The sequence below is a fragment of the Helianthus annuus genome, chromosome 11, assembly GCF_002127325.2.
Source record: "Helianthus annuus cultivar XRQ/B chromosome 11, HanXRQr2.0-SUNRISE, whole genome shotgun sequence".
NCBI lineage: Eukaryota > Viridiplantae > Streptophyta > Magnoliopsida > Asterales > Asteraceae > Helianthus > Helianthus annuus.
This window is the reverse complement of record NC_035443.2, coordinates 17,435,592-17,448,214: the sequence shown is the minus strand read 5'-3', so window position 1 is coordinate 17,448,214 and position 12,623 is coordinate 17,435,592. Positions and strand designations below refer to the sequence as shown.

General features: G+C 34.9%; 1 protein-coding gene across 1 annotated transcript; it reads left to right on the top strand.

The window, feature by feature from the left end:
* The first annotated feature begins 8,017 nt into the window (after positions 1-8,017).
* Positions 8,018-10,926, top strand: LOC110910211 (gibberellin 2-beta-dioxygenase 1). Its single transcript, XM_022154912.2, has 3 exons — positions 8,018-8,451; positions 9,398-9,752; positions 10,466-10,926. The coding sequence occupies exons 1-3, from the start codon at positions 8,084-8,086 to the stop codon at positions 10,715-10,717; spliced, it is 975 nt and encodes a 324-aa protein (XP_022010604.1). The 5' UTR covers positions 8,018-8,083; the 3' UTR covers positions 10,718-10,926.
* Positions 10,927-12,623: the final 1,697 nt, after the last annotated feature.

Sequence of the window (12,623 nt, the reverse complement as noted above, 5' to 3'; positions counted from 1 at the left end):
AGGTCACCAATGGGAGTGGTCTTACAAGTTAAACTTGCCTGAAGAACTTAGCGCTATTCATAATGTGTTCCACATCTGTAATTTGAAGAAGTGTTTCGCTGATGAATCACTGGTTATACCGCATACAGATATACACATAGATGAGAGTTTGAAGTTCGTGGAAAAACCATTGTCGATCGAGTATCGACAGGTGAAGAAGCTTCGAAGGAAGTATATACCTATTGTCAAGGTCAAATGGGATGCTCGTAGAGGTCCCGAATATACGTGGGAAGTGGAATCCACGATGAAGGAAAAATACCCTCATTTGTTTCAGTAAATCTTGAGGTCGAGATTTCTTTTAAGGGGGTGAGGATGTAACACCTCGAAAATTTACGTCCAATAATGTATTGACACGTGTCACAGACTTTGCATATGCGAAAACATACTTTAGAGGGACTAAAGTTGACAAACAGTGAAAACTATGGAACGTAAGGGTCCAAAGTGTCAACAATGGATAAATGGACTCTATGATAACCCTACATAATGTTTATAACCCTAAACGGATGGATCATGGATCATACAAAGCGGAAATTGCCCGAAAGTGAGGAATTACAAACTATAGGGGCTAAAAGTGTCAACATGTTGAATTTATACCTCTGAGTGAACTTTTGGCAGACCCGAAGCTTTGTAATGCTAAAATATACTCACTAGAATATGTGGTAAAAATTTCATGAAGTTTCGTTATCGTATAAGAAAGTTATGGCCAAAACCGTACTTGAGGGGTTAAAAGCGTCAACGTCGAATTTCATGACTTTTCGGGTGAGCGCAAAGTTAACCGAGGGCTTTACCATGTTGGTAAATGTCCCAAGGTTCCTAAAAACCAAGTTTAGGGGTTTACGAGTCAAAATAAATAGCCAAAACCTCGCGTGCGAAGACAGGGACCAAAACTGCCACTTTTAAACAAAGTTTGGCAGCTGCAGACACCAGGCGGCCCGCCTGGGCTGCCTAATGCGGGCCGCGACCCACTGTCAGATGCAGTAACTCGCGAATTGAGCTATTTGGGTCCGATTTTGTGAGTTGTTGCCAGCTTTCTCCACCTCCCAAGCCCTCCAATAAGATTACATGCAAAGTAGGACACTTGTGGACTTCTTAGAACATCTGGAACTCCATAAATCAGATCAAATGCTTCATTCTTGTGGGTCTTGAGCTAGAGAAACAAGAACATCACAACTATCAAAACTTCACAAGGCATTCCAGGAGCTTTCTGGTCGTCAAGGCAGCCTCATAGTGCTATCTAAGCTTCATTAGAACCTTTGTAAGCATTCATAACCCTCTCTAATTCGTTCTATCATAGATTATTAGCTAAAAGTCAATCCGTTGTTCATATAGTTTGACTTTTCGATTAAACGAATTTGGCTCTGTCATTTCTCAAATTGGAACCACTTATAAGTTGGTATTTATGTGGGAAACAAACCCTCAAAAGGGTATTCTCTGATTCCCACTCTAAGCATGCTATTTGTCGAGTCAAAGTTGTTCTTAAAAAGTCAACAGAAATTGTTTTTGTGAAATATAGCACAAATGGTAATGTAGATGACATGCAATCAGTTTGATCATCAAAAATAACTTTATAATGAATATAAGAATATGTTTTATCATGATCAACTCGACAATCTTTAATATAAACTCGGATCGGAACCGAAAGTCTTATAAAACGACTTTCTCGTTGACTCTCGATTCGGATCCGTGCATGCATGTTTGAGATCTGTATTAGAGTATATTTTTGACCATTTTTATTTAAGTTTAACTCTCTGGAATTTTTACGACTTGAGTCTATGCTTAACCGATTCATATGCATGTTTCCGATTTATGCTTAAAGTTGACTATTTTGCCCTTTTTGATATAAAACGTGATTTTTGGAAAAGTGAAAGAGTAGAAACCTTTATTACTAATTTATAAACTTGCACCGAAAATTTTAGATCAGTTGGTGGTCCAGATTTTGAGTTATGGCCGATATCGTAAAACTATAGCTTTATGTTAAAGAAACGGCGCATTTAGCGTATAACCTATTTAAGGCCACTTTTTGATATAAAACTTTTTACCCACTGATGTTATATAATATTTTGGGATTTTTAAAGATTTTTATTTAATTTTTGGCTGATCGTATCATAGGTCGCTAAGTTCAATTCGGTTAATACCGGTTTTGACCGTTTAAGCCATAGAATGAGTTTTATAAATCCTTTTGACCCCAAACCTTTTTCTACTGATTTTATTTGTTAAATAAATTATTTTGAGCATTCTGGAAATATAAAAATCTCAGCTTTCTTTTAAAAACCCGGAAACGGCTCTAAATCGCATTTTAAGCGTTTTTAGCGCATAGTAAGCGTTATACTCATATTAAACAAATAAGATTCATACCTACTGATGTATTTAGCATATTTTCATATAATAACAGTAAGTATAAATTTTTGAACTCAGATTTCCAGTTTTGACATTTTTAGCCCTTGTGAAATTACTAAAATACCCCTACGGTGCATGGTTGATTTTAAATGATAAGTTTTGTATATGGGTCATACCCTACTGTTATAATATGTCAAATTAAACATATTTACTGTATAAATCAGACCTGTAACTCAGATTTCCAATTTAACTCTTTTATAACATTTTTAAATGACCAAAATGCCCTTATAAGGCATAAATTGAGTTTAAATCCATTCGGGGCATAATAGAACATAACTTACTGATATTATATCATATTTAAAGCATATTATCTCAGGGAACTTGCATATGACTCTTTTGGTCACCCGTAACGCTCTTTTAGCGTTCGGTTCGGTTTATGTAACTAGTTTGCATAAATTGACCGAAACGGGTCAAACGTTATCATTTTTGTCTCAAAATCCAGAATGTATTTAGTATACCCATATTATACAAGTATTCAAACTTGTCGGGTCTAAATCACATTCTATCCGGTCTTCGCTTAATCGTGCGCTTGAACCGTATCGTCCTTAAAACTAACCGGTCTAAGCTTAGGCTTAAATAAAGACCCGTTAGGAATCTAATAGGTTATTATAAACCTTTGTTCCAGAATAGGAGGCCCAGTAAAAGCTATCTACACTTACCAATTGTGATTCATACTTACTCAGGTAAATACTCTTTAACTTATTTTCCCTATACGGGCTTGGGGTACGGTATATAGAATACCGCTTGATCGAGCGTACAAATCTTGCACCCTTGGGTATGCAATTGGAATAATTTGATCGGCTCGTTTAAACAGTCTTGTTTTACTTTAAGCCTTTGGGGGTTAATGACCGTGTCCCGGATATCCTTGCCATTATCTTACGAGATGGCCACGACCAGAGCATGGGGTGTAGGCGTACACCCGTCATGTATAACTCTTTAATGTGGTGTGTCTATTAATCTTTAACCCGGACAAGATCCCGGGCTACCGAACGTACGAGTAACATGTAATTCGTTCACAAGTTTATATTGCATAATTATCCCAAGTTATAAAAATATTTTTATGCCATGTGCATTTAAATCAATTTTCAATCATTTTCAAAATGAGTCAGTTAATTTGTATTTACCAGTATAAACTGACGTATTTTCCCAAAAGGTTAAGTGCAGGTACTAAACGAAATAGGCTGGCTGTCTCCTAGAGCGTCCACAATAGTCTCGCAAGCTCGGACGACAATAAATTGTTGAACAATATTTCTTATTTTATTTTGATCCGCCTGTGGATCCGTTTCAACTACTCGTGATATTTAATATTACATTTTATTTAAAGTTGAAATGAATCTATTCTGCTTCCGCTGTGCATTATTATATTGTGTTGTTTGTCTATGACGATGCCAACTACGTCACCATACCCCACACCGGGCCCACCGGTGACACGTGGAGATCGGGGTGTGACACCATATCATTATACATTGCCCGTTCGCTAAAGAAGTTTGGTTACTACTTTGGTCTTGGATGAAAATACCGATCAGAAGCCATGGTGAAGAGCTGAAAACAAGACTTCATGAGAAAACGGAATGGCCCAGAAATAAGGTAAAAATAATATTCGCAATCCATCTCTTAACCGGTTGGCACTTGTGGAAGAATAGAAATAATAAAGTTTTCAATGATTCACTTACTACCCCGGGTAAATTGGTGGAAGAGATAAAGGTAGAAGCGTTTGATTGGATCAAGTTGAGATCAAGGCATATTGGAATAACATGGAACGAATGGAGCAAATTTACATTTTGGAATGATCCACCCTAGAGTGTTTTGAGTAATATGTATCTTGTTTTGTTTCGTTGATCCTAGATATAGTCGCGATGTTGTAATTGTATTCCTGGATGTACTCTTGTGTTGATAGATGTAACGTATAGCATCTTGCTATTCGTTAGGTCTCTCGTTTTGATGAATAAAGTTTCGTTGTTGCCGTTAAAAAAAAAATCTAATTTGGTAATAAAGATCATTATCCTTATATTAATTTTTGTAGTTTACTTAAAACCATAGAAATCAAAGCTGAAAACTTTAACACCGACAAAAAAAATTCTAAGATCTGTCACTCTACTTGCTCTACGTCGTTTTACAACATTTTAGTATGTACCATGTCTTTTATTAAAATTAAAAAAAAAGTTACATTATATTATATTATATTATATTATATCTATTACATTTTCCAACTTGATGTACAGTAAATATATAATAAGATTGAAATTACAAGTATGCCCTTAGGGTAGAAGGGGCACCATCGGCGACCCCTTCGGTGAGTGATGTTTGCCGCACTGTGAAGGGCCGCCGCCCTCAAATCGGTGAGCGGTGAGTGATGTTGGCGGTGAGTATTCACTGATGTGAGAAGAGAAGATAAAGATGAGAGAAAGGGGGTTAATGGTGGGCCCTAACCCCTTTCAACCAATCATACTTTAAAAAAAATGTTTACCAGTCTCCATGTGTTTGAACACCCCTAGTGATTGAGTGAAAAATGAGGAGTGAAAGAAGAGTTGACATTGTATGAGATCATTGGGTAGCGAAAGTGTTTACCACTCCCCATTTGGGGAGCACTCCTTCCACCCTTAGTTGTGAAACTTGGGCCAAACCAATTTACGATTTTGTCCCGCTTTAAAATTACGGTTTTCCCATCAGTTTAAAATTACGTTTTTACCTTCAGTTCAAAATAAAATTATGTTTTTGCCATCGGTTCAAAATTACGATTTTGCCCCGTTTAAATTTACAGTTTCGCTATTAGTTTTGTTATCTTCCTCCCCAGGTAAATTACAATTTTGCCCTCAATTTAAATTTACATTTTTCTCATCGGTTTTGTTTGCTTTCCCAGTCAAATTACGATTTTGCCCCCAGTGTATAACTGCAGACACAAGATGGGGGAATAGTGCCAGACAGCTTCCTGAAACTCCCCCATTGACCCAACAATCTTACGATTTTATACCCGGTTTAAAATTACGATTTTGCCATCAGTTCAAAATTACGTTTTTACCCCAGTTCAAAATAAAATTATGCTTTTGCGCACAACTAAAAATTATAATTTTGCCATCGGTTCAAAATTACGATTTTGACATGTTTAAATTTACAGTTTTGCAGTTAGTTTTATTTTTCTCCTCCCAACCAAATTACGATTTTGCTCTCAATTTAAATTTACATTTTTGCCATCGTTTTTCTTTGCTTTGTTGTTTTTTTTTTGTCCTTTTCCGCTTGATGTATATATTATAGTTATTATTGCGCGAAACTATTAAGAAAAACTTTCGCAATTCAGTTGGTTGTATGAACATTCAAATGTAGTGAGTATCTCGGGTTCGAAGCCCTTCATGGGAAAAAAAATTTATTACCTAGTGCCAAATAAAAGTTTAAGTAAATTGTTTCATTTATTATTATTTTTTGTTTGTCTATTATTCTTAATAATATTTTCTATGATTTATTCCTTCTACTTTTTTCACTTTTATATTGTTTTCTCTGCTTCTAAATTTGTAATTTTTATAACCAACCGGTACGATACCGGTATTTATAGATAAAACACCGGTAAGTAACGATACCGGTATCAAACCGCTGTATTCGATACCGGTACCACTTTTTCCTGAACGAATACCGTGCTCATCCTGTTATAAAATGAAATGAATCGATAACTTACGCCGAATTTCACTAGTTTTAATTATACCTCCATGTGTTTTTTTTTTCCAAATTTTAATGTGTGAAAACTTGTTTCGATTTATAAAAGGTGGCATGAATCATGACAAGATAAGGATGCACAATAATCCTGTCCAAAATTACTATGAATTGAATTTAAGAAGATATGCAACAACAACTACTACTACAACTACTGCCGCTTTTATTATTAAGAGAGAATGTACGACCTTCACCATTGCACGTGTTTAAAGAATGACCACGGCGCAAGACACGGAAATAACAACCGACTAGACGCGTGTTATAGCCGGGGACAACGTTGTCACTTTCACATCCACGTGGCCTTCTCTTATTCGTTCTTGTTAAACGTCGGTACACTCCCCCTACCCCCACTTGCCACCCTATCCCCACTTGCCACTTGTTGCATTTATGGCTTGCTATAGCCAGCTTTAACCTCCTCTTCTTACGTTACCTCATTCTTTCACAAGGTTAAATTGGTAATTTCACATGTGTACGGTAACTGTAAGTAAAATTTGATTGGAATTCATCCTTATCACAAATGGCATATTTATCCTTATCCAGTTATCCTTAACTACTAAAGTTTGGTACCCATCTAAGGCTGTAGGGTGTGGTCATGACCCTCATGGTCACCATGATCCTTCACATTGACGCCATGTCATTCACTTCTAATCCATCATTCAAAACCACTACCCTAAGGGTGTGGTCATGACCCAAACCACTATCTTCCTATTTTAATTTATTTTTGTAGAAAAGGAAAATGAATCATTGAAAAAGGAAAGTAGACTCATGTTGCCATGGTTTAATCCATGCCAACCATGGTGGATGAAGGAAGGGGATGGTGTAACAATGCATTAATGATCCTATGTGGCATTAATGACCCAACTAATGCTCCCCATACCCTTTAGCCTAACAATATTTGCAATTATGGTAAACAATATGATATTTATGTGACAAATTTATAAGATAATTTGTACAATCTTTTATATTTTTATCGGCAACTGTTATCGCTATGGCGTTTATATAATAAATAGAAGTTTGTGGATAAGAAGGTAAGGTTGACGTTGATTTCGTCTATGTTGGGATGTCGTTACGTCATGTTTATAACAAACTTCTTGAATGTTGTCAACTGCATGGTATCTTATCTGCACGGGCTTATCCAAGGATGTTTTTGGGGTTTTTAGGAACTCCCTGGGTTTAGAAAAAAAAAAAAAAAAACTAGTGGAGACCGTGATAATTTATCAAAAGGAACCCTGTGTAAAAAAATTCTCGGATCCGCCACTGTTTATCTGTTACCGACTGTATGGATGTTAATTCATCGTTTCGTTGAATTTTTTTTTTTTAAATGAAAATTTATTTCATTCCAATCAACAGCGCAAATTACATAAGAATAGCAGGTATACGAGCAATAAACTTCAAAGTTTACACAAATAAAAGATAAATGAGAATGTGTTATGATATTTTTTATAAAGATATCCAAACTCACATTGAATTAGAATAGAAAAATCTATTTTTTTTCTCATGTGTGCCATTCTTTCTAGAATCTTGTAATAATATTCTAATAATCTTTGTCACTTGTAGAGTCTTGAAAGCATCAAGTTTGAAAATGAACACACAATTGCAATTGAATATTCAAAAAAATATCCGGACAAGGTTACACCTTTCATGGTGGTGGTTTGGCACACATAGATTTTGACCATGCTACTCATTATTATTAATAAAATAATAATAATTATTATTTAATATCTTGTGTCATAAATCATAAAGTCAAATTTGAAATTTGACTATCTTTCTCTCTCCTAGAAACAGCCCAGCAATACCCATATCCAATGTGTTTACATTCCTTTATATACCCATCATCTTTTCACTTCATTCTTCATTGTTTCTTCACATTCTTCTTCTACTACTCATTCTTGAATTCACAAAAAAAAAAAAAAAAAAACAAATCATATTTCTTTTGTTATTCAACATGGTGACTGTTTCAAAACCTCTTATTGAACAGTTTCTTGTGAAACCAAACACAAGCCCCTTAGTCATCCCAGATATCCCTCTCATTGACCTATCAAAACCTGAGTCAAAACAACATCTTGTTAAGGCTTGTCAAGATTTTGGATTCTTTAAGGTGGTCAATCATGGTGTTCCTTTAAAGTTTATAAATAAACTTGAATCAGAAGCTGTCAACTTCTTCAATTCTCCTCTTGCTACTAAAGAAAAGTTCGGCCCACCCGACCCGTTTGGCTATGGGAACAAATGCATTGGGAGAAATGGGGATGTGGGTTGGGTTGAATACCTTCTTCTCAACGCCAAACCCGAATCCGATTACCCGGAAAATTTCCAGTAAGAACTCTCACTAAAACATACTACTTATGTTTATATACTTATTTCGGGTGAAACCAGCATTTAAAATGCGACGTTTTCAGAACCAGACTAGACTGTATCAGCCTGTTACCGGTTAGACCGGATGCTAAAGTTTCTATATTCTTTTGAAGTCTTATTATTTCAAGTTTTACTTTTTTTTATTGATATTACAAATATCACAAAACGTAAAAAAAAGGGTCTTATTATTTCTTTTGATATTTAAAAATTAAAACTATGGGTTAAGTTCACGTACTACAAACTGATTTATCGTACAAAACGTACGAAAAAACATGAAATAACCAAAAAAACGCGGCGCTATTTTCATAATTATTTGCTCGTAAGGTAATTATCAAAATTACTCTACAAATGATCTTATCAAAATTACTCTACAAATGATCTTGTAAAGTAATTTTGATCTTGTATGGTAATTATCAAAATTATTCTGCATTAAAATTACTCTACAAGTGTATCACAATTACTCTGCAATTTTATCAAATAACATACAATTTTCAAAAACTTTACAAGATCATTTGTAGAGTTATTTTGATAATTACTCTACGAGTAAATAATTACGAAAATGTCATCGCGTTTTTTTTTTACATTTTCACCCTATTCGTACGTTTTGTATGATAAAGGGTATTTGTATTTGATGTTTTATCTTAAAACTATCACATTATTTTTTACATTATCAGTATTTTAAAACCGGTCAAACCAGCGAACTAGTAAGACTACCTATCTGATAAGCGACACGGTTACCAAACTAAACTTTTACATTATTTATTACGTTATCAGGTTTTTAAAACCGGTCACTAATGATCCGTTAGTTAGTCTGGTTATGAAAACATTGATTAAAAGTCGAAACAATTATCTTCTCTATGGCATTATGTTAAACAACTTAACTCTATTTTCTTGTTTTGATTTGTAGGGGCATTGTGAATGATTATGTAACATCAGTGAAGACAATGGCTTGTGAGATTCTAGAACTATTAGCAGATGAATTGAAGCTACAACCCAGAAATGTGTTCAGCAAGCTGTTGAAAGATGAACAGAGTGACTCTGTTTTCCGGGTCAACCACTATCCACCATGCCCAGAGTTTCAAGAAAACGAAAGAAACGGGTCGAAACTTGTGGGTTTTGGAGAACACACAGACCCGCAAATCATCTCGGTTTTGCGATCCAATAACACTTCTGGGCTTGAAATTTCATTGAGAGATGGAAGCTGGATGTCTGTTCCACCTGACTCTGAATCTTTCTTCATCAATGTTGGTGATTCTTTACAGGTATTTGGTTAATAATATAGTCATGGGCGTATCCAACGGGTTTTTGGGTCACCAGAAACCCCCTCGGTTTGATAAAAATGAAAAAAAAAATAGTGAAAATCAGTGAAAATATACCAAAAGTAACCTTCTATTTTTTTTTTAAATCCGTCACTAAATATTGTACAAGTTTTAATAATGATGTACATATGTTTATGTGTTAAGAGACATTGGTCTTGTTTTTATTTTTTTATTTTTTAAACTTAAGGTTTAGAAAACAAAGAATGAGGTCAAATGAATATGTATAGATTCTCCATAGTGGATCCTGGTGTTTGCTTCCTTAGTCAAAATCAATCTTTATCTCAAGTCCTACAAGTCACTTCCTTTATCTAAGGTCCTAGTCAGTAGTCATATTTTGCTTAAGATATTATAAAATAATCTTAAGTTTATCTCAATATTACCGTTATTATATTTTTAATATAACAATAAACATTTTCTATAACATTGATAACCACTATTTCAACCGACGGGACTTAAACGCTTACCATTGTTTCAAATAGACCTTTTTGAAGAATAAAATTTTCACTTATTATTATTATGATTATAATTTTAAAAATTTTAATTAGTTAAATGTTTTGTATGTATTTCATAAGTTGTATATTTTGGGAAATGGGTTATTTAGTAAATGGTTATATATTTTGAGTTTGATTATAAAGATGTTTGCTTTGGACATGTAGGTGATGACCAATGGAAGATTTAAGAGTGTGAAGCATAGGGTGGTGGCCAATGGTACAAAGAGTAGGGTGTCAATGATATACTTTGGTGGACCACCATTGAGTGAAAAAATAGCACCATTGCCATCACTTATGCAAGGAGAGGAGGACAGTTTGTACAAGGAATTCACTTGGTTCGAGTACAAGAAATCCGCGTTCAATTCAAGATTATCTGATAACAGACTTGGCTTGTTCGAAAAAATCATTGCGTCTTAGGGTTTTAGCCTTGTGTTATTTCTTTTGATTTGTTTAAGGAATAGGTATAGAAGTAGTTGTGTTATGACCTTTAGTTAAGAATTGTATATCTTCCTTGGTTTTTGATTCATACTTCCTTTTGATGTAAACTTCCACTTGTGTCAAAATTACTTCATGTAATGTTGTTTCCTTTGCTAAAGAGTGAAACACAAATCTTATTTATTTTCGTTCCTTTTTTTTCATGTTAAAATCCTAGTCGAAATGATCATATTGACGATTCCGTGTGGTACCATATGATGTAAACATCACACCCTTTCATTATCTGTCTCCCCACATTTCTTAATTAACTAGGTTGTGGGTCGTCCTACCTTAACATCGATCCACCTTAAATCGGTTCATCCATGGACCATGAACTGAGCGGTCCATGACCTTTGACAATGGCTTCATGGCACCACTTTGAATTGATTAGTGGGGGTTGGGTTCAATAAAGTGTAGAAAGCATGTACACATGTTGTCAGGATTTGTATGAACCATTAAATGTTACATGACTTTTCAAGATGATATACAAAGCATGTAGTAAAAATTGAAAAGAATATAAATTATTTTACCAATTATTTATGGATACATGGATTATTGTAGTTGTTATGTGAAGATCCAAAGGTCCAATTTAGATGTTTGTTGTGGATTTAATGAGTGGTTGATCATTTTAGTCCATTTTCCATCCAAGTTTGGTACTTGTCACATGAGTTGGTTTACTTGGGGCTTTACCCTTTGGGGACCTCTTGTGTTTTCCGGATAAACAATTACAATAATTTGCCAATTTTATAAACATTGTTTTGGAAATAAATAAAAGATGATACGATGTGGGCTCCCTTTGCTATCATGATTGTATGATCTATCTTGGGCGTGTTTATAAACCGTTGAAGTCGATCAAACAAATTATATCAAGGCTAGTCGGCCTGTTTAAGATACAAATAGATTGGTACACGGCTCGATTTTCATGGTTTGGAGAGTCTGACAGTTCAGTCATGTTTGAAACTTGGAACGACCCTTGTTAACCGATTTGGCTGTTTAACTTTTATTATTTGTATATTTTTCGGTTTTACGTATGTGTATTACAATCATCAACCATCTTTAGCATTTTAAATATTTTAATATAAATTAATGATATTTAAATTAAAAAAATCTGCTTCAAACCATCAAACCGTAATCACCAAAGCAATAGAATTGGCCAGTCCGGTTGACCCACCCAACCCAATCGGTTTGTTTGGATTTGTTATTCCTAAAACCGTAGCAAGGAGTTCATCCAAAAATATTCATCAAAACCTACCGATCCGTACCGCTAGCACCCCATAGAAATTATTATAGTAAAATTCAGGACAAGCATGGTCAAAAAATAGTATTTGGCCGGTGAGGGACTACTCTCGAACATGAAAAGACTTAGAACGATGATAAGCCTAACTTTGCCTCATATGGTTTGATCGGTTTTCGGATCATACCGCTATTGCAATGCATACAAAGCAGGGCCGGCCCAAGTCCAAGTATTTTGAGACTTGTGCCTTTGGCCACCAAATCTATAGGGCCTCAAGATTTAAAAAAAAATTATATATTATATGGGTATTAGCCTTGTCATTAAAAGGTTGTAGCCCAGTTGGTGCGCATGTCATTTGTATACCTTAAGGGGGCGGGTTCGAATCTTGTTTAGGCCGATCGACCGTCTTTTATTCTTTTTGGATAAGAAAAAAATAGGCAAAAAGGGCTCCAATTTTGAAACTTGTTTTAGGCCTCTAAAATGGTTGAGCCGGCCCTAATACGAAGTCGTACGTAAATCTATGAAAATACATTTTTTGTGTTTGCTATTTAACCTAATAACCTTCATGTTCTTGAGCCCACATAATAAGCCCACCTTTTAAGTTTTCTTAGTAAT